At 30.5% G+C, this 24,299-nt stretch overlaps 2 protein-coding genes across 2 annotated transcripts; both read right to left on the bottom strand.

The window, feature by feature from the left end:
• Nucleotides 1-441: 441 nt before the first annotated feature.
• Nucleotides 442-3,715, bottom strand: LOC105771957 (palmitoyl-acyl carrier protein thioesterase, chloroplastic). Its single transcript, XM_012593519.2, has 7 exons — nt 3,429-3,715; nt 2,091-2,685; nt 1,873-2,006; nt 1,556-1,669; nt 1,116-1,287; nt 959-1,027; nt 442-876 (listed from the first exon to the last, which is right to left on the bottom strand). The coding sequence occupies exons 2-7, from the start codon at nt 2,592-2,594 to the stop codon at nt 607-609; spliced, it is 1,263 nt and encodes a 420-aa protein (XP_012448973.1). The 5' UTR covers nt 2,595-2,685; nt 3,429-3,715; the 3' UTR covers nt 442-606.
• Nucleotides 3,716-16,907: 13,192 nt separating this feature from the next.
• LOC128042618 (uncharacterized) lies at nt 16,908-17,326 on the bottom strand. Its single transcript, XM_052634084.1, has 2 exons — nt 17,240-17,326; nt 16,908-17,165 (listed from the first exon to the last, which is right to left on the bottom strand). The coding sequence occupies exons 1-2, from the start codon at nt 17,289-17,291 to the stop codon at nt 16,975-16,977; spliced, it is 243 nt and encodes an 80-aa protein (XP_052490044.1). The 5' UTR covers nt 17,292-17,326; the 3' UTR covers nt 16,908-16,974.
• Between the last annotated feature and the right edge of the window lie 6,973 nt (nt 17,327-24,299).

Raw genomic sequence — 24,299 nt, 5'->3', positions numbered from 1 at the left:
AATGATTAGAAAAAGTGAGTGAATTTCTTACTCAAATATTTAGACCAAAATTTGAACCTTAAAGTTCAAAGCCTTCATTGATAGTAAGATTTTACTTAAATACCATCCAGCTTCAACAAGATCAGTTTCTTATGATTATAAAATAAAAACAATAAGTAAAAGACCTTGGATTCTTGAATGAAATGCCAAAATGATACAGACGGTGACAAATTAAAGATTTTGATTTCAAGTATAGTAGATAATAGAAACATTCCTCGTATACAAAAATGGTACCATTTCACATGGCTTCCAATTTTGAAAACCTCTATCTCGACAAATAGCCAATTAGCTTGTCGGCCAACCGACAAGGGTTTTAGAAACAGCAAGGATAACTGGATAAGGCAAAGAACTTAATTACACTGAACCTTACAACTTTTTTTTAGTTCTCAATGAAGACGAATCAAAAGGAATATATAATATTATTTATATATAAAAAAGAAGCATATATATATATATATATATCCATAGATCACATGATTAGATTCTACATAAATCATTGTGACACACGGCAATCAGACTATTGCCCCACTTAGGTCACAATAAGAGAAATTTTGGGATTTTTTCCTTCTATGCACTTTCTGCTGGAATTTGACCCACATTACCAAAACTTTTGGCATACTTGGGCCTCCATTGAGTTCTCCCTCTCACAATCTCGGACCCTTCCTCGAGTTGCAGCAGGTGCTGGCACTCGATTTCACCCACATTCACCAAGTCTCCTACACTGGAGTCGGACACAGTTGTTAGCGACTGCAGTATGCTCTCCCTCCCACACTCCCTCCTATACTCCAGTGTCATGGAAGAAAGCTCGTGAGTTTCCAACACCGGCAATGGAGCACTCTGCAACCAAGTATTACTTTACGGTTAAAACGCATGGAATCGAAAGAAAATTGGGGGTAATGTTTTACTGGAGCAAGTCTACCTCGAGGATCCAGCCAATGTACTTCACGTTATTGACATGTTGGTTGACATCCAAGTCACTCCATCTAGGCTGTAAATTAAAACATAAAGTTTAAATAAGAATGCAACAAGTTATAAGACACTTATGAGTACCAACAGAAGGGTAAGCAAGGACTTACAGTTAAACCTTTACGCACGTGCTCAGCCATGCTTTTATCGAGCTTCACTAATTTCCGGCTATCTTCTGCCACAACAGGATCGGAATTCATAAAATAAGGTTCTATTTCTCCTCGGACCTCCTCAGGAATTTTAGATAGCCTTCTAGTCAATTTATTCATCATCACCCACACACTGCAGATCACCAAAACCGGAATCAAAACACCATTCAATAATGCACAGGTACGCATAACAGGATCTCGGGAACTAAACTATTAATTCATGCATCTAATGAAATCATTTTCTTGTGATGAACAAACTGGTGCAGATTATATCATGAAAGAATACAAATGATTGTGATCCTCACGTAAAGGTGTCATAAGATCATCTCATCATTTGTCCATAAGGTAAGAATTAAACACAGCCATAAGCACGAGAAGAAACTTTTGAAACAATGCCCTACCTTGAGGCTCTTGTTAAAACTTCACCAGTTTTACTATCACTGACAAGCCAATCTCTTCGCATGCCATTCTTTCCTGATGCACTGACGCAAGTGTCTACTTGAACAACATCACCCCTGCAAAGCAGACATAACTAAGTCCAAGCAAAAAATAAGCGGATTTGAAGAACTCAACTAGTCAATAGCAAAAGACATGCCTTACGTATCAACAGAGCATCATGATGATACACATAAAACCATAACCACATGAGGATAGCAAAAGTGTCGTATCATGAATTGTTGCTATAAGAGCAAACCATGAGCTTGGAAGTATGTCTTACCAAGTAGGATACCGATCAAACACAACTTGCATCCGAGTGACCACCCAAATTAGGTTCTTCTTGCACATCTCAGGGGTAGCACCAAAACCTTCTCCAAGCAGTCCAGCACTTTTACAATGATTAATCGCGGTTTCCTGCAGGTATATTAATTTCTTTATAAAAAAAAAGAAGCTTTTGCAATATATCCAAACATTCTAGCCAAATAACTGCTGGTGAACCTGTAAATGATTCATTAGCGTCTCTATGGATGCCGTACGATCAGCACCTATCTCATAAGACCTAATCGAGAAGTTTTGACGGAAAACAAGACCATCCTGAACAATCCTCCCTATACCAAAAGGATCAATGAGCATGTCAGGCCGCCTTGGCTTCCAATCAAGCATCATCCACTGCTTCTCAGCAGCCAGGAAAATGGTTGTGATAGCGGCAAGAAGCATGCTCCAATCAGGTAATTGATTGATAAAGGTCCGAGGATGAGGGGAACCTGCACCATCTTCGTTCTTGAAACCTTCAACCGGAGAAGTTACAACAGTGGTACCATTTATCTTTGGAGAGGTTTGAGCATTTGCCTTGACTTGCAAACTTCCAGAAGAAGCAGATGGTTTCGACTTGATGCCTCCGAGGTTAGTAGATCCACTTCCAAGCTTCTTGTTTTTTGAGTCAGAGGAGTCGGGGGAAGAAGTTACGGGAAAGAATGAGGATGTAGCAGCAGTGGCAACCATGATTTTGAGAATTAAAAAGAACTTCTATTATCCACTAAAATTCCCTCTTTTGGAAACAATCTTTTAGAAAGGCAGCTGAAGCGTTCTCCAACTGTAACATACATCATATATGATAATAAAAAAATCAGAATAATTCCAACAAAAAACAACAAAAACGTTAGCAAATTCAGATAATCACAAAATAGTTTTCTCCGTAATTGAACCAGAAACAGAAAAAAGAATCAAAGAAATCATTTATCTCTGGAAATCTGGTTAGAGAAGAAGGATTTAACAGAGGCTTAAAAGATACTATAATGTTTCAATCATCTTTGGAAAAACATAGTAAATTAACAGAGAAATCATTGAAAATACAACACACAGACTCTTAACTAGTGCGAAAACAATATGTCGCAAAAAGGAAGCTGAATGGGGGGAACGAAGCAGATCTAAGCAATAAAAGTTTCAAACAACAAACCAAAAAAATTTTTTTGAAAAGAAAGTGAGAGAAAAACAGCAAACAATTCATAAACACGTTTTAACTTTACTATAAACAACAGAACATTCCATTGACGATCTTTTACATATCCCGGCTCCATTTCATGAGAAAATTAAAATTAGCAACACCTAACACGGAAACAATTTCAAGCTGCATTTTCTTGCTCAGAAAATGAAAGAAAAAAATCTTAGATCTCTCGTGGCTACCACCATTACTCAACATTTAACACAACATAAAAACAAAGAAACATCCAATTTTTTTCCTCTGCTTTCTCCCAAACCAAATAGAGCAGCAACATTTCAACTATATATAAATATATATATAGATCAAACAGAAAATGCGAGCCTCCACGTCCGTACCTCAAGCGAAAATAGAAACGAATCAATGAAGGTAAAAAATTTCCTCGAGAAAATTACAGCATGATTTAAGATCTGCAAATCCTTCTTTGTTTACTTCTACGGCTTGCGATCTACACACGAATTTTCTCTTCGTCTCGTTCTCTTGCTCTCCTAGCGTTTTTGAAATTTCGTTTCGAGTTTTCAAAAATATCAAAGTAGAAATAAAAAAATTAAAAAAAATTATTTAAGTTTTGATGAGAGAAAAGAGTATTTAGGGGATGCCAGCGGTTTAGTGCGTTGTAGAAAAGTCGAGTCCAGCGATTCTCTTTTATAGTGTACATCTGTCTGTCTCTCCCGCCTCTCCCTTGTTTCATTTTTTTGGGATTTGTAAATGGTATTTTCTGTTATTTACTCTTTTACCCTAAATTAATGTTTTCTTTCAATTATCGATTAAATTTATTGCTCACAAAAATTGTTGAGAAATTGGAAGTTTCATGGTAAAATTACTCTAGGCCCTTGTACAAAAAATCATATTGCATTTTGTTCCTTTTACTGAAAAAAAAAGATAAATTAATCCATGTACATGAAATCAAAAAGCAACTTAACCATTTCTATTAAAAGTTTCATTCATTTGTACTGTTAAAAATTGGTATGATTGACAGAATAATTATATAGTGACATGTGAAATGCCGCATGTACCTCATTCTAAAGTACAATGAGCAATTTTTAACAATAGAAATGGATGAAATTTTTAACAGAAGGGCTTATTTGCTCTTTTATCTAACATGCCTAATTTTTAACAATATAAATGGATGAATTTTTTAACAGAAATGTTAATTTGCTCTTTTATCTAACATACTTAGTTTCGTATTTTTTTAGTAGAGAGAACAAAATACAAACTAGCTACCAATATAAATACCTCCATAATATTTTTACAAATGTTTCATATAAATGTGATCTATTTCATACATGTAAAAAAAAGTAAAAATAAATAAGTTCTAATTTTGTAATTACAATATATTCATGTATAATCAAATTAATACAAACAACAACAAATAAAGAACCGAATAAAATTTATTCATGACATATACATATATTAAGACTAAAACTCACATATCGCAATTATATCACGTTATTTTTGAATAAATTAAACATCCATAAACTTGAGTTTTAGCTATAAATAGATTGGGTATTATGATGTAGATTCATAATATTGTAATATTTAACAATAAATTATTAAAAATAATATAAAATAGTTGGTAAGTATTATTGAAAATGAAATAAAGATATAAGATTAAAGCGATAAATTTATTGAACCTATCCACGTATTTTGAAAAGAATGTTAGGTGTGGGAATTAGGATTTTAAATTTTAGATTTGAATTTTTAAAATAGTGTAAACTAAATAGTAAATAATTTAAAAATGTAATACTCGTGCCTGTTAGAATCTAAAATTTGAGATTGTTTAAAAAAAAATTGTAATGTCTATTTAGTATTTATGTTTTTATCTTCTTCTTCTTCTTCTTCTTTTGAAAAAAGGATTTACTGCATGACTAAAACGTTAACAAAGCTAGAGCCCAAACGATGCTATTTGTATCAAGTGGTCAATATCCTCCTCCAGAAGCCTTCGTCATGTTTTTATCATTTTCTATCATATATATTGTATTGAATCTTAATTCATTTATTCATAATATATGCATATTATTATTATCATTAACATAAGAATGTTAGGTGTCCATTTATGTATTGTGGTCATGCATGATTTGGAGCGTGAGCAGTTAGATGTAAAAACTGCATTTTTGCATGGAGAACTTGAGGAGGATATTTACATGCAACAACCATAGGGTTTTACAGTCTCAGAAAAAAAAAAGGACAATGTTTGCTTGCTGAAAAAGTGCTTTTACGGTTTGAAACAGTCACCAAGACAGTGGTACAAGAGATTTGATTCCTTTATGACTTCCCATGATTTCAAAATAAGTAGCTTTGACAGTTGTGTTTACTTTAAGAAAAACAATGATGGTTCTTTTGTGTATCTACACCTTTATGTTGATGACATGTTGATAGCAGCAAAAGATAAATGAGAGATAAGAAAGGTCAAAACCCAACTAAGTGAAGAATTTGAGATGAAAGATTTGGGACTAGCAAAGAAGATACTTGGTATGGAGATTCTTAGAGATAGAAAACAAGTAAATTGTACCTAAGTCATAAGGGGTACATTGAGAAAGTTCTTTGCAGGTTCAATATGTAGAGTGCTAAGCCTGTTAGTACTCATTTAGTAGCTCATTTTAAACTTTCATCGGCTTTGTCTCCACAATCAGATGATGAGATTGAGTACATGTCACATGTTCCATACTCTAGTGCAATGGGATCTCTCATATATGTTATGGTTTATTCATGTCCAGATTTATCATATACAATCAGTGCAGTTAGCAATTACATGGCGAATCCCGGTAAAGAACATTGGAAAACAGTATAGTGGATTTTAAGATACTTACGGGGTACTACTGATGTTTGCTTACAGTTTGGAAGAACTAGAGATAGAGTCATTGGGTATGTTGATGCTGATTTTGCTGGATACATTGATAGAAGAAGATCTCTTACAGGTTACGTCTTTACAATCGGAGGTTGTGCAATCAGTTGGAAAGCCACTTTGCAAACTACAGTTGCTTTGTCTACCACTGAAGCTGAGTACATGGTGATTACTGAGGCTTGTAAAGAAGCTATTTGGTTGAAGGGACTTTTTAATGAACTCAATGAAGACCTTCAAATCAATACAGTATTTTGTGATAGTCAGAGTGCTATCTTCCTTACAAAAGATCAAATGTTTCATGAGAGAACAAAACATATTGATGGTTGGTATCATTTTGTTCGTGATATTATTGCTCGTGATATTGTTGTGAGCAAAATTAGTACTCATAAAAATCCTGCAGATATGATGACTAAGTCACTTCCTATAACCAAGTTTGAGCATTGCTTAGACTTGATTGGTGTTCATTGTTGAAGTTAAACCCTTAAGGGGTTTTATGGAAGAGATGGAGAACTTGTTCGTTGAGAGTTCGCGATGAAGAACTTGTTCATTGAGAATTCGTGTCAAGGTGAAGATTGTTAGAATTAAGTGACTCGAATCCTTATTTAAATAAAATACAGTGGTAAAATAAAAGTAAAAGTAAAACTCCTATAAAACTACACTTCTTTTATTTTATTTTAGAATAAGGTTTTTTAAACCTTATTAGACTCCATCTATTTGATATTGATTAGAATAAGGTATTTCAATCTTACTACACTCCTATTAGAATATGGTTTTACAAGCCTATAAATAGACATAATCTACTCCTCTTGTAATTATTCGAACTCGACATAGTAAATTTTCTTCTCCTCTGCCAGTGGTTTTTTTTCGCGAAAGGATTTCCACGTAAAAATTTGTGTGTTCTTTATTTTTATTTTTTTCTTTGCAATATATTATCATTAACATTCTATTTTTACAGTTTTTTTGAGTAATTACAATGTATTGAAAGCAATAACTCCATCATACAAGCTCTTATGTATATTTATGAAGTAATTAAAAATAAAGTAAATAATACTTTTTTTTCCTTGCAAAACAAACAATACTAATTATTCAAATAAATGCTTTTGAAGTAACTCTCAACAACTATGATCAAATGTGATGTGATATTAATTTAATGATCATGATTAATCCAAGAAACCACCTATGAATCAATTAACTATACTTTTATCGTGAAATTAATTAATTAATTACAATTTTATATATATAAAAAGCAAGTGGAAGATGGGAAGCTAAATCTTTATTTTGTCTCAATTAGACCATAATCCATTCTAAAATAATAATAAAAATACCCAAAATTTAGGACTGCTTTTTCTAATCTAAATATTAGATATGGAATCGACAATAGCTATATGGATATCCCCATTTCTTTATATCTAAAAACAAAATTAAAAATAAACCCCACTCGAGCAGTTTGTGTTATATCTTGAATAATTTGTATGATTTATTTTGAGGCGATCAGATCAAGGAAATAAATGTACATAATTTGTTTTCATGTAAAAGAAGAAATGAATAAAAATAAATGATTTTACTTTTCTCATAACTTCAACAAATCATATTCAAATTTGACTAAGAAAATAATAATAATAATTTATTGGGAAGAGTAGTTCAACAACATGAAGCTGAAATGCATGATGAACACGTAAATTTCATTTTCATAATCAATCATCTTATAGTTAAGAGTTGTTTAAACCTTAAATAACCTGCATAAGTTTATATATGCATTAAAATGAAAGCTATCAATTTAAATTTAAAAATATTTTTATTGGAATTAACTGCTTGGTCATTCAAAAGATGTTTTGAAAATTTTAAATTAATATTTTTAATCGTTATTTTTTAAAATTTGTTTGATAATCTAAAATAAAATAATCAAATAGAAATTTGTTTTTCTATAAAATGTGAAAAATGATAAGAGTATGTTTGATAAACCATTGAAAATAAAAAGTTTCAACATTTAATTTTTTTAATTGTATTTGATAAACATATTAACAAATTACTTAAAATAAGGATAGTTATAGAAATTACGTGAACATATATATAGGATTATTATCCTATCCACTGAAGCTCTACAAGTAGGTCTAGGTTGAGGCCATTTGTTTTTAGGGTGTAATAAAATAATTAAAAAAGACATTTGACATTAACTTAAACCCGCTTGTGGAGTTTTTTTTACTCTGCTGGCAGCAGATAACACAAATGGATTTAAAATGATGCCATAGATTTTTAGAATCATTTTATTTAATTTAACTGTAGATTCAAACTCAAATATTATTTTTATTTTAACTTTAAAAATTCAAAATTTTAAAATATATATATACCATTTGAAACAACATTAAATTTAACAAGATACAAAACAATGATGAATTCAAACCTGAAATTCAATCTATTTTAAACTCATAAAAACCAATTTTTATATTTGATATCTTTTAAAAATTAACTTTAAAACCAAAGTCAAAAGGATACATAAAGAGGAAAAAATATTGAAGACAAAAAGAGAAGAGTGGAAATTATATATTTATTTAAATTAAAATTAACCAATTACGTGAGAGAAGTTAGATTGTGTTGAAGGGCAGGACTTTATTTTTATTATTTATTTTTTCTTTTAAGGGTAAATATCTTTTAAAATATGCATAATATTTATTACTTTTATTTTTAAATCATTAAAATTTTTTGTGTGACATTTTGAAATAAAAGATTAAGCTTGATAGTTATATAATTAAAAAAATGACGTTGTAATCAATCGTAATAAAAATATTAATAGGGTTAACTGTTGGATTTAAATTTTGAAATCTAAAAAATAAAGATATTAACTTACTAAAAATAAAAAAATAGAAACTAAATTCTAAAATTTAGAAAAATATAGACACTTATAGCAATTTTTAAAACTTGTTTTTTTGGTTAAGGGTTAACGTAAAACCTTGATTCTGGAGGCTTCTAATTGCACTGTCAGATGTTCTATTTGTTGTCGTTATTATCAAAGGTAAAGAAGGACCGCATCGTAAAATGACAAACAGTTGAGGGACAGGGTCGTTAACGAGGGATTTGGATAAGCTAAAAAGTGGGGTACTTTTTACGGTGCTAGTGGTCCCCCGTTCCGTTGCCCGTTGGTTCACTGGTTTTGTAGCCCTCATATTACAGTTTACAGCCTGTAAATTTATTACTTTCAATTCTTGTTTTTATGAAAGCCATAAATTTAGAAGTGATTAATGTAGAAGAATCAACTAAGTTATTTGTTTAAGATAATATATTATGTATTTTTTTACTACTTAAGTTTTCCCAATTTCTTTATTTTGAAAATATTTCAGAAAACAAAATGTTAGAATGAGGTAATTCACACATTACTAAAAGATGGACCCATAATGATTCAAAGTCGTGGGAAGCAATTTCCTCCTATCACATCTCAATTTAGTTTTCTCCAAAAGCTATTAATTAATAGTACAAAAAGGTTGGTCTGGGTTAATTATAATGATGGTCACCTTTGAATCTCCCCATTTTACATATATGTGGCAGAGATAAGTTTTATGATGATCACTTAACAACTACTCCCCTTCCCTCCTATATCTTATATCATTTTCAATCTATTTTAGATTTACATCCTTCATCTAAACTTTTTTATGGTAATTAAAATTCGAGTCCAACTCAAATAGCTCTATTGAGAAAGATAACTTAGGGACAACAAAATCTAGATTGATTCGTTCCAAATAAAGTGAAATTTTTAGCGATTATGGTAATTGCTTGTCACACCCCATCCTGTTCTATTGTATGCAATTATCATTTTATCATTGTACACGTGATTATTAAAAAAGTAAAAATGTAATAATATATGTTATAGAAAAATTCATGTGTTTTATGTTTAAATATTTACTTGCATTTAAAATCATTAAAAATATAAAAAGATATTAGTAAAAATTAAATTAAATTAAAGCAATAAGTAACAAAAATTAAATTAAAGTGAGGTGAAGATAGAGCAGAAATGGATACATTCAACCTCCATGCTGTTATAAGTATATTATGTATATGTCTCAAATTGATGGTTGGAATCTCATCCGCATACAAATCACCTCCGTAATTAATCTTAGGGTGAGTTTGGATGGGCGGTACGTTTACCTGTGGTTAGTGTAAAAATAGCGGTGGCGGTGAGATTAGATACTGTAGCGATACTGTAGTGTGAGACAAAAAATAAACTAAACGCACCGCACCGCACCCAATCGCCCATCCAAACCCACCCTTACTCATTATACTGACTACTTGATACATCACACCCCCTAAACATTCAAACCTCGAATAACTTGTGGCTGTTTTTGTTTAAACCCTGTTATTACAGCCAACCTTATAAGCTCAACTGCAGCCATCAACGTGTCGTAGAGTTGCAAACTGACCAGAAAAACTTTCACTCATAATTTCATTAACAGCCCATCATTGCAAGTGGCCTGTGGGCGCTGTCGGTTTTCGAGGAACAACCTCGTTTAGCCACTGGTTTTTGTACCATGGAGGTATGTGCATGGTTTGTAGTACTCTGCCTGAGAGTAAGAGCTAGCAGAAGAAGATAACAAATCCCCCGGCAGATTAGCTTAGTTGGCAAAAAGAACCAGCAGCTGTTTTCTTTCGCATTGTAGCATCAGTTTTCAGTAGTGTCTGTCGTCAATTCTGTAAAACTTTGCACACGTGTTTCTAATTCTAACATTGCCATGGAATCTTTTTGTCTCTGCCGCCGATATCTGGTTTTGATGTAATTGGTAATAGGTTTATGGTACAAGTGTCATCGCTCAGTGTTTTTTTTTAAACCCTTACATTAAACACATAATAAACGCAGTGTCCAATCAAGTCAAAATTAAGGAAAAAAATTATCATTAATTTTTATTTACAATATTTAAATTTATAAAATTCAAATATATGTTATAAATTCTTTTATAATTAGAAAATATAAAAATAGTTATACAATAAATAAACATTTCCATAAATATATTAGAGGGTTGGAGCAAATTTTATTTAAACTTGATACCAAATAAATCTGAATATTTTAATGATAAAACACATTGATCCAACCATAAGATCCATTTTAAAAAAATCTCATAGAGCTGATTGTAACCGGACGAATTCAACTTTTTTATCATCGTATACATTGGTATTGCAAATTAATTAGGTATTAATTCGATTAAAAATTATAAAAATAATTTTTCATATTATATTATTTGAATGTATTTAAATTTTATTTCAAAAACAAAAAAGGTACTTATAATGGGATTTGAGCTCATATCAATGTTTAAAATCTTAAATTTATCACTCAATTAAAGTTTTATTTTGAATTTTTATAATCCAACTTATGCATGTAATATATTTGGGGTAAAGCAACATTTAGCCCATGAACTTGATAATTTTTTTCAACTTAGTCCCTAAATTATTTTATCCACAATTTTAGTCCATGTGATGATGTAGGATTATGACATTAATGCAGATATTGATAAGCAGCCTGAACCAGTACATAATTAATTCTACGATGAAATGAGAAAGAATATTATGGTCTTTTAAGTGATTCATATATGGGATACTAAAAATTAGGTTATGGTCCTTCAAAAGGAAAATTAGGTAATGGTTGCATTAACTCAAAACAGTTGGTGGTTCCCAAAAATTCGTGGTTTACGAAAAGAGTTAGCGACAAGTTGAAGCCCAACAACTAACTTTGCCTCGTGTAATTAAATCTCATTTCTTCCTTTATTTTTTTTAGGTCAGTGTTTGTTCAACCATAATCCTTGGAACCATACTAGATTAGATATGGCTTTAAATTTAGGGTACAAACTTATGGATCATTTTAATATTCGCAGTGATAACGGATAAAGATGGGTTTTTTCTAAAAATTTACATTTATAATTGAATTATACATTTTGAGAGATAAAATATAATTTTATTATATATTAATTTATGATTTTATATTTTTAAAAATTTAAATGCAAATAGTTAGTATTTTGTATATCTAACTAATAATTTAATTAATATGTAAACTACGTCATGAGTCACTTTAAAATAATCTTGTTCTTAATTATTTTGACCACTTTAATTTTTTAATCAATTTAGTCGGTTTAATTAAGATAATTACTCGAATTAATAATTGTCATTGAAAATTCTATTAATCTACTAACGGATTGTTGACGTGACATTTTGTTACTTTTGACTAAAGCTAGATTTAGTCCAAAACACTTTCTTTTTTGTTATTTGTAACATAAGAAAAGTTTGTAACTTTTCTCTTTTTCCTTCCTCATCTTGTTTGTTTCTCAAGAAAAGTAATAGGGGGAAATAAAGATGCTTTTGATTCTTTTAAAACAACCCAAGCCCACTCTCATGGACGACAACTAGTAAACGAGGCCATTACTACTCTTATTAGTATTACATGCACAGGAAAAATATTAAAAATACTAAAATTTCAGTTTTTTCTTTAATTAATATTTTAACTATAAAAATAAAGAAAAACTCTCTCAATTTATCTTCAAGTCTATCAATTTCCTTCTAATTTTTAAATTATAAAAAAACGTTGAGAATGTGGTTGAAGATCATCTACGGAATTATCATTTACCAATTGTTCCAACACTTCTTCTATGGCAACAAATGTTTTAGATGTCAAAACCTCTTATTTTAATGTTATTTTCTCTGTCACCAATCAATACTTCTTTTTGACAATTTCAATATTTTTTTAAATATAGTTAAATTGTTGATTTGGGTACAATCTGTTGTTAAGATGAATTTGATTGTGTAAATATTGATGGATTGTTAAGACTTGCTTGATTTTCCGGAAAATTGAATTTGTAAGATGAGCTTGATTATCAATGGCTAAGAAGAAAACCCTATGGCAAACAACAATGCTAGAACCAATGGAAGACTTTAAAGCAGTTTTTTTTTTTGATATAATGTGTACTTTTACCCATACTCCAAATCCATAAATTTAGAAAACACACACGTTTAAATATACTTAAATTCACGTCTTACTTATTATTACAGTAGTAGTAATATCAACTTAACTAAAGACGCAATCATCTTGCATGTTGAAATTTCACAGAAATTGCAATTTTAATTTTTACATGTTGCCATCATCAAGTATAACCCTCTCTTCTGCTTCAGTCTTACCCCGTACTCATGTATCACAAGCCTGAACTTTAACCCGACAAATCGCACTACTTTGGATACAAAAATCGTTTTTAAGTTGCCTAAGTCAATCTAAAACACTTTTAAAGTTGTCTTTTAATCTTTGTTTGCTTGCCGACAAGCTAGATAGGTTTTGAGTCTTTGCAGATGCATATGCATATAGTCATATACAGCTCATAATACCTTGTTTGTTCGTCCCTTTAGGTAAACCAAGTTGTCTTAAAGTATGAACATGCACCAATATTTTCTCCTTTCTCATAAAGCTTCATACCCTCCCTTATATGTCTTTATTTCGGCATTAAATTATAGATGAACCATATGGGGGGCAAAATTATTACCTCCAATGTTGCTTTTAATTTTTTTTTAAATCAAAAATAAATTATTCGATATTACCAGTTCCGATACAAGCATTAAACTAAATAACTCAACAAACAAGTTTGTTTATAGTTTTTTTTATATATATGATTAAACTTGAACCTGAACACTCGATGGTAAAAGAAGACTAAAGATCAAGATAGAGGTGAAGGCAACGAGATAAACAAGGCCCCCTAGAATGGGAAAATTTGTTTTAGACTCTTAAAAAATTTATAAAATTTAATACATAGAAAATTATAGTTGTCCTCCAAAAATGATAAAATTTTGATTTAATCCTTCTAAAAACTATAAACACTATGTCAATACAATGGTGAAATTGCATTAGAACTCCTATAAAATATATAACTTAACTTAAACCCCATATTTTTATGTCTTCCTAAATCAAGGACATAGTTAGAGACCCTTTTAACTATGTGATTTGATCCCAAAATTTTAAAATTTTTAATATAAAATTTTAGCTTCACTCTACTTAAAATGACATTTGGAGGAAAAAATGGTTGAATTATTAAATTAAAAAGAAAAGGCAAGAAGGTGCATGTGTTACATCAATCACATTCAAATAAGCAACAACAAATTATTCATAGAAAGAAAGGATATGATTTTCATTTCTTGTGATGGAGATGGATTGATGATGTTTGATGTTACCTAGTTCGTGGGTTAAACATTCGTTTTTTAATTTCCGAATCTGTATAGCTAACTTGTAAACCACATCAATACTAATTAATTAACCCAAACAATTAGATATAATTATTTTAAATAAAATAATGCAGGTAATGGACCACACGGAGTTAATAGTTTGGCTATTGCTTAAGTGGAATCATATATACAATTAAAGTCAATTTAATATAATAATACAACGATTTAAAAATTGAGATATATTTAAATTTAGAATGATGTGAATAAAAATTCATATATAATGAGACTCAAATCTCAAAATCTCGACTTTTATAATAATTATAATCAATGACTACTATACGTTTGTTAACATTTATGCAAATAAAAGGGGATGTCAATACGTAAGTTTATCTAAAGTTATGGGTTTAATTGGTAGGAAAATGTTGGTAAGCATGTGACATTGTGAATGTATGGTCTACAAATTCGGTACCAAAATGTTATTTGATGAATAATAACAATGACAGGCTTGCTTGGTGGTGCCAATTTGTTTGGCTATTTTTAGTTAATTTTAGAAATTAAAAAATCAATTTACTAAACAAAGTATAAAGATTGATGATACGTGAACTAATTTATTAGATTTTGAAATTCAATTGAGTGTTTAAAATATTATTATTGTATCAATTAATTTTTTAATAATTTAACTACCTAATTTCGACTTTAATTTATTAACTGCACTCAATACATACGAATTCAATTATAAATTTTAAAAGATTAAAATATAATTTATTTATTTTTATTTTTCATTTTAAAGTAACGGATTTTTCTTTATTTTTTGTACTTGAATTTTTTTAATTTAGTATTTAAAATCGATTTCAATATTTAATTTGGTACTATTGATATAATAAATATTTAACATGTGTGTTTTAATAAAAAATATTTAATTGAACATTAAAATCAAACTTAAATACTTAACTGAAATAAGAAACACTTAAATACCAAATCGAGGATTGAAATTAAACCCAAGCATTAAATTGAAAAAAAAAAACTAACATTTGACATTGAATATGAAAATGTTTTAGTCCAAATAAAAGTATTGACATTGAATTATTCAAATAGATTTAATTTTTCATATTAAATAGGTATATGATAGAGATAAAATATTTGGAAATTCGACTAGGCAAGATAGCATCTAGCACTAGAAATAAGCCTAACTCATGGGCCATTTTCCGTGGCCCAATAACTATTTTTAGCCATGTCCAAATTACTCCTAGTCCTAAACCTTCTTACTATCTCAAGGAGCGAAATCAGAAATTAGTATTGGGGATGGGGATGAAGAGTGATAATAAAATTTTATTTAAAAAAGGATTTAAACTGAATACTTAACAATTAGGAGAGACTAAAATTGTTATTAGTCCACTTAATGAAGAGGGGTAACCAACAAAGACTCTTGCTTCTCTATTTAGCTACGCCCCTAACTATCTCTCTTTTGAGTCCAAATGTATGGTTTTGAAATCTTTACCCAGTAATTAATTTTCTGCATAAATTTAATTTAATTTTTTTATAATTTCACTAGTTGATATGATTTTTTTTCTAAACAACCCTCCTAACTCATTGTACCAAGCTATGTTCTAGATTTACGGTTCGTAATCAATCTTCAAAATTTTTAAACTGAGTCATCATATCAATCGAAATTTTTTACGAGCATAGTCATAAGCTTAGGAATTAAATCTAGTTCATATTTAGCATGGAGCATATTTAAAACACGTGGATCAAATTTTAAACACATTTGTACCTAAGACATGGACAACGTGTATCTAAAGTGTCAAAAAGATAGACAATATCTTTAAAAATTAAGAGGACTTTTTTGTAACATATCATATCATAGTTGCACATGCGATAGGTACACATGATCAAAATTTAGTCCATGTGTTTCATATATGCTTCAACATCATATTCGAACTAACATTCAATGCTTAAACTAATAACTAGGCTAACAAAGACCTAATTAGTACAATATTTATATTATAAGGACTCAATTAAAATATTTTAAAATTTAAAGACCAATTTAAAATCTGAATCATAATTGGTGGACATCCAGCGAAACAAATCCTTAAAAAATAAGTCCAACTTATGGGCTATATTATTCATCGTCAAGAGGCCATTTCTCGTGGCCCAAAAAAATTTATTAGTGATTCTCAATTACTCAAATATTACATATATATACAAAGAGTTATGTGGATCGGGCATCTCTTGATTCTCATTTTAAATTAGTCCTCCAAACTTCAAAATCACATCTTTAAACTATCAAGATTATATTAATTAAGTCCTTCTATTACTAAAACTCATATATCACTTCACGTCAAGATGTCACTTAACAATTAAATTAATGATTTTAATAGCGAAAGGACTTAATTGATGTAACCACGATGGTTTAAGAATGTAATTAGAACGTCTTGATGTTTAGGGATCAATTTAGAATGAGGATCATGTTTTTGGGGCATCCAGTGCAATTAACTCTATATCCAAAAGCTACAGGATGATGGGATGTCGAGATTAAGTTATATATTTTGATCAAAGCTAAAATGTAATTTCATTATTATATTGTCATATACCTTTATAGTTTTAGATGGACTAAATCAAAATATTACCATTTTTATAGACCAAAATATAAATATACTACTTATTAACTTAATTTATAAAATTTCCCATTTTTAGAGGGCCAGGGCTCCGGCTTGCCCTTGAAGAAAACTCGTTTCCTTTTTAAGTAAGATTATGGATTCAAAAAATAAGGAGGAGAGAATTTAGGTATGAATTACTATAAAAGAAAATTTATATTTCATTTATTATACCAACAACTTATTGGGTTTCAAATATTTTATGCATAATTAATGCATAGTAGTTGGGGAATGGGCTTCATTAACATGCTGTTGAACTTGCATTTCATCAGCACAATTGCAAGAGCCATTGATGCAACGATATTCCCCTTTGCAATATTGCTTGCATTGCTCATCATGGGTGCAAAGAACCGGTATCTCTCTCCAACCTTCCACTTGTAGCACTTGTTGAAAGCTCATGCCTGCAAAAAGAAATGCCATGCTATTAAAATTGGATGATAGTTTCAACAAAAAAAAAAAATGGAATTTAACTTACATGAAACTATGAGCAAAACAGAAAGCAAAAGAGTAAGGCTTCTGGAACCCATGTCTGGCAATGAAAAAAAGTGTAGAGAAGGGTGGTAGGATTGGGAATTTAAAGGGAGAAAGAATGTATTCAATTTGGTAACGTATCCAATTATGGGTTTAAATTAAATACTACATTTATGATTTACAATCAATGAAATTTTGCTACTTTAATTTTCCTATCTGGCACAAGTGAACACTAATTAATGATTTCTTAATAAGGTTTTATTATTAATAAATGATATGAAATAAATTAGAATCACCTTTTAAGAAATCATTTAATATTAATAAAAATGGAATGGACTAAATTACGCACAGTATTACAAATTAAAAAATATAAAATCAAATGAAATTTGACTTCTATTTAGGGTCTGTTTGATTGCCAATAAAATATTTTCCGTAAAATGATTTCGGGAAAATGTTCTACTTTTCGTAAAATGATTTCTTGGAAAATATTTTACGGTGTTTGATTGAATCTGTGTAAAATATTTTCGGCTATTTGGCGATTTCGAAATATTTTTCAAAAAATTGTTTTTACATATATTGATATATATTAATAAATTTTTATATTTTAAATTATTTTTACATATATTGCAATGATTTATTTATAATAATACTCAATTATTAAGCTACAATATTAATCGTTATAAATTGAAAAAAATTAATATCAAATAAATTATTTGTAATTGTGTTAAAAAAACAAGTATTGAATAATTAAAAAAACAAGTTACTGGAAAATCGATAAACAGAAGCAATTTTCTACCGGAAATGAAGGAAGGAATGAAGGAGGCGATAGAGAGGAGAGCACGGAAAATGTCTTACGGAAATTGAAAGGGTAAGACATTTTCCCTAAAATGTAACCCATTTTCCCTTGTTTTGGAGTTCATTTTCCAAATGGAAAATGTTTTCCGCCAATCAAACGCTGGAAAAGTTGGAAATGATTTTCCGGAAAATCAATTCCTTCAATCAAACAGACCCTTAGAGGAGTTCTCATGTCTCTTCATACAAACACAGCTATCTAAATGGATAGTTACATCTTTTAACAATAGATGTATCCCTAAATAATTATGATTTATTGTTAATAACAAAGTGATATGATTTTTGAATTTAAGACACATACTTCATCACCATGAAATGTGATAACTCTTGGTTAATAACCAAGTCATATAACTTTTCATTTGTAACGACTGGAACACTATGTTATATTTTGAAAATGTTCCAATATACTTTTCACTTTTTATTTTGTTTTAAAATTTTCATTTTAAATTATGCCAAATAAGATATGACAGGTCACTTAACAGTTTTAGTAATAGAATGATTTGATTGATATAACCTCAACAGTTTAGGATGCACTTAGAACGTTTTGAAGTTTAGGGATTAATTTAGAATAAGGATCACGGTTTCGAGACGTCTGGTACAATTAACTCTATACCCAAAAGCTACAAGCTGATCTTTTGGCACTCAATGAAAAGAACATGGGGCGAAATCAAAAAAAGTTTTTGGTGTGTCGAGATTAACTTATATATTTTTATCAAAGTTAAAATGTAATTTCACTTCAAGGTTTTAGAAGGACTAAATCAAAATTTTATCACTTTTAGGGAGCCAAATTACAAATTTACTATATATTAACTTAAAATTTTATTTTAAGGGGGCTCGAATATATTTTTTCCTATTTTGAAGGGTACTAGGGCTTTTGTTTATCCTTTGCCTTCGTCCCTGAAAAAACAATGCTTTTGCCTTACTATAAAGCAAATTTATTTCACTTGATATACAATGAACAACTTGGCATGCTTAATGCATATTATTTGGGCCATTGCCTCTAGAACAAGATGAAACAGGGATGGCTTCATTAACATGTTGCTGTTGTTGTTGAACTTGCATTTCATCGAAGCAATTGCAACAGCCTTTGATGCAACGATATAACCCTTTGCAGTCTTCATCATGGGTGCAAAGAACTGGTTCCCGTCTCCAACCTTCAACTTGTAGCAGTTGTTGAAAGGATATACCTACAACAAAAATGTCTTTCATTAGTTGCTTTGCTAGTAAAATTGGATGATAGTTTTGGATCCGTTAAATTACAGTTTTGATCCTTATACTATGTCTAAACTTGAAATTTAGTCTTTCTACTTCAATTTGGCACAAGTTGATCCTTTTACTTTTATAATGTTATTAGTTAGTCCAAATTAGGGGTGAAGCTGGGAATTTTATGTTAGGGAGCTTAGATAAGACTATAAATTTTGAGGGGTGGAAGGAGAAAAAATTGCAATAAAAGGGCCTAAATTGAATTATTAATTTTTGAGCAGGACCAAAATACAAAAATTTCCATTTAACCAAGGGGCCTGTCTCCCTTTGCATCTACCCCGGTCAAGGAAGAAGCCAGAAAATTATTGAAGGCTAAAGTGTAATTTTATCATTATATTAACATGTAATTTCATAAAAATTTAAGGGTGTCAATAGAAAATCTACCATTGGGGGAGAGGGGGCCTTGCCTGCCGCTCTTTGCCTTTGTCCCTAACCCTGATCCAAATAGTTAACTATTAAAATGGACATAAATTTAAAAGAAAAAAAACACTTTCAACATACAAAAATATCTATATCAATGTGATGAATTGGAATGAATTTTTTAAGAAAAATCACATCAGAATTTTATCTAATATAATTGCATTGAAGTATTAAAATATAGAGATTTAATTCAAAATTTAAGCATAATAGAAGGATTAAAATCATAATTTGACATATTTGGATTTACATCTAAATAAAAAAGAGAAAATTAAGTTACATGAAACTATAATCAAAGCACAAACCAAAAGAGGAAGCCTTCTCAAACCCATGTATTGTGAAAGAAATATTTGTAGGCAGTGAAAAGAATAGCTTATTATGATGTAGAGATGGGTCTTACCATTGCCATTTTAAAGTTACTAAAAATTAATAAATTTGGTAACATATCCCCTGCTTTATCAATTATGGGTTTAAATCCTATAAAATTGTGCCAAGTGGATACCTTAATTGTTTGACATATCATTACTATTAATATTATTAATTATCTATATTTAGCAACAATTTATTTTGTTTTATTTTTAGTATAAATCATATATAGTATATGCTATTATAAGGTTTTATCTAAATAGGAAATTTCTAATCATGTTCACGTTGGGTTAGAATTGTGTTTCCTTCCGGAGGGTTGTCTCTAGTCCCAAGAGGAATCTTCTCCTCCTTCATTTCTTGATTGCTCCTCACTCCTTCAAGCTTTCTTTCAGACATACCCAAAGGAATTTGTTTTAGGCTTACAATTCATGATATTATTGGATTGTCGGTCAAGGTTCTTTTTCTCCTTAAAACAACAATATTCATCTTCGTGATGGTTTGTTAAGGGGATGAAAGGTAGAGGATGGATGTGTCTGTTGTTTAATTTGAAGGTAAGATGGATGGTAGGCCTCCACCATGTTATTTTGGCCCTATTTTTCAGACTTGTTCTGATGTTAGCCATGGGGAATGCTCTGGTCTTCTTGCTCTTGGTGGTTGTTGCCTTTTAAGGATAAAAATATAGCTTTTTGTTAGGCTCCCACTAATGAGGCAAATTAACACTAATGTTATACAAAATGTTGAATAGTATAATGGGGCGATTCATGCCATAATGGTTGTGGTAAGCCACTAGAAAGAGGGCAACTTACACTATAGATGGTGCAAGAACAACTAAAATGGTGATTTAAGGAGACTGAAACTATACTTGAGCAGAGTTTGGATAATATGTCTTACTCTTCCTCTTATACCCTTGGTGTTTAAAGAAGTATTTGTAGAAGGAAGGGTGGGTCCTAGCCATTAAGTTCCCTATTCTTTGGGTGCCCTAATAGGGTGATAGATGTTAACTTAGGGTATTGTTGGAATCGACTAGAAATGATTAAACAATATGCTCGTTAAGCTAAGATATGATAAATAGATGGTTTCCATCAAGAACTCTTCTTCTTATATCTTCTTCTCATTAAACAATATACTCGCTTGGTGTGACAGAATGTCCGCACGAAGCATAGTTCTCCCCTGGTGTCGCCATGAAGTCGAGCTTCGCCAAGTTCCTTGATCTAGCAAGGGGGTCCAGGGGCGAGGGATAACAATACTTAAACTTTCTTTCGATCCAAAGTGGTACCTAAACACCAAATTTATCTCATTTGACCCATAAGTGTATGACATCTAATAATATTTTACCATGTGTCATATTCTTATGTGTTGGTATTGACTTTTGGGGTAAATTGGATCAAAATTAATAGTTTAGATGTCATTTTTAACCCAATAAAGAAAAAGTATAGTATTTTACATATAAACCTTAAACTTGTTTATACTTAACGTAACAGTTTATAACTGAATAAAATATTTTACTTCTCGTAATAATATTGATTGCAATAATAAAAAAGATGGTAATAATTTAGAATTTTATGTGTTTTCTGTAATGGCCTAAATTCAAGGTTATCGGAACAGTGGTTTCGGGACCACAAATCCGATGAGGAAAAATTTAATTTTTCTTATATTTTTATGGTCTATGATTCCACAAAATGATTTCGTGAAAATTTCGTTCGAAAATTTCGACGTTTGGACACTCAATTTAGTCAAAAGGACTAAATTGTAAAAAGTGCAAAAGTTGAGTTCTACATGTTAGAGGTGTCCAATTGTTATGAAACTTTAAATTGGAGGTCCTTATATGGTAATTATACCATTGGTAACTTGGTAGACAAAAATGGACATGAGATAAGTGAAATAGAAAATTTTTAAGTTAGGGGCAATTTGGTAATCTAGTAATTAAAATGAATTAAAAGGGAAAAAGATGGCAAAATCATCATCTTCTTCATTAGGACGAAATCAGCAAGGGGAAGCCATAGTTAGGGTTTTCAAGCTTCCAAGCTCCATAGTAAGTGATCCAAAGTCCCGTTTTAATGTTTTTACGTTTTTGGAGTCCGGTAGCTTAATTTAGCTTATTCTAGCAATAATTTAACCTAGGGTTTATATTTGGAAAAATACCCATAGGTTAAAAGTGTTTATTTTGATGTTTTATGATAGAATATGAAGCTAGAAATTATGTTAAACAACTTTTGCTAAGCGATTTTAAGTGAAAATGAGTAAAACGACATAATCGGTAAAAATACCTAATGTTCATAAGTACATGTTAGAGTGGGAATTTGATGTTGCCATAGAAGGGAAAAATGTTAAGAATGTTATAAAACATAAGAATAAGAGATGAAGTTTAATTTCCGAGCCTTGGGGCAAAAATGTAATTATGTAAAAGTTTAGGGGCAAAATTATAATTTTTAAAAAGTTAGAGTCGAGGGTTGTTTTGATGAATGTGATTATTAAATAAGTTAAATTTACTATTTTAGATCAAGAAGTACGAAACTCGAGGTTAGACAAAGGGAAGAATAAAGTTGAAGACTAAGTTGGTGAATTTGGCTATAATTGGTACCGAGGTAAGTTTACGGTAAATAAATGCAATATTTCAATATTTATTATCAATGCTGTTATTTTCCAGCAACTATGAATTTATTTTATGAATTTATTTGATGATGATCTAAGCATGAAATGATAGAGAATTAAAATTAAAAGTCTCGTTGATACATAAGGATGATCTTGGATACGAATGTCATGACATTTGGGTAAAGAGGTCCCATGTAAGACCATGTCGGGACATGGCATTGGCACCGAGATGAGAGGTCCCATGTAAGACCATGTCGGGACATGGCATTGGCACCGAGATGAGAGGTCCCATGTAAGACCATGTGCGGGACATGGCGTTGCACCAAGATGAGAGGTCTCCGTAAGACCATGTGCAGGACATGGCATGGGCACCAACATGAGAACATCCATGTAAGACCATGTCTGGACATGGCTTTGGCATGTTATTATCGAAGAGACCGAGTATCCTTATTATTCCAATGTAGCTCAACGGGCTTGCAAACGAATCATGTTCATGAAAGTTCGGTTTAAAGCATAAATGGCAAGCTCGGGTAAGTTATAAGAGTTAAGAACTTATTATACTATCAATTGATGTTCAACGATGCAGCAAGAGTTGAGTAAGTTATGTACACAAGTATTCTAAGTAAACAAGCTAGAGAACTAGTATGAGATTAACTAAAAGTAAACTAGAGATATAGACATTTGAGTTTAATTATTTAAGTTAAATATTGTTATTTATTTGCTAGTAAACTTACTAAGCTTTATGCTTACTTCTTTTATTTCTCTTTCTCTTATAGTATTGCAAAGCTACTTCAAGGATCCTAAAGAAGTCGGAGATCGTCCACACTATCAACCACAACTCGCTTCGGTATTTTATATCGAATCACGTTTGAGTTATGGCATGTATAGGGATTTAGTTATTTTGTATGTTTGTGATTATGATTTTACTAAAGAATGGTGTGTAAGTATTTGATGATGTATGGTTATTAAAATGGTTAAGTATGAAGGTATTTGTTGTTATAAGAGTCTAGGTGATAAATTATGTATGGAAATCATGAAAGGATGAAATTTTGCAAAGAAACAGAATTCAGGCAGCAACAGTGACGTGACTTTGAAAAATCACCCAAGATAGTATAAAATGAATTAGAGGGTGAATGATATATGGAATTAAATCTTGTTGAGTCTATTTTCATTGAAAAATAACGGTGTAGCGAAAGGAATTTTATATTTTAAGATATGTGAATTTTCGTGAGACAGGGTCAGAACAGTTTTGGTGTCCCCTGTTTTGAGTTTAGAAAATCATTAAAAATTGTACAAAAATGGTTATGAGTTGAAATTTACATGCTTAGATTCCTTAATGAGTCTATTTTCTGTAGAAACAAGTAAGAACTTCATATGAAAATCCTACAATGAGAAAACTTATTTTTAGTAACAAGAGGTCAGAATAGTCGAATGGTGAAACAGGGGAGACTTTAACTAATAAACTGTACTAATTGGCTGAACCAAAAATTCTAAAAATTTTATGGTGAGTAGATATATGAGTCTAGTTTCAGGGAAAATTTACGGAATTAAATTTCGAGTTCTGTATCTCAAGT

Source organism: Gossypium raimondii, chromosome 7, assembly GCF_025698545.1.
Source record: "Gossypium raimondii isolate GPD5lz chromosome 7, ASM2569854v1, whole genome shotgun sequence".
NCBI lineage: Eukaryota > Viridiplantae > Streptophyta > Magnoliopsida > Malvales > Malvaceae > Gossypium > Gossypium raimondii.
This window is presented reverse-complemented; position numbering and strand designations above follow the sequence as displayed.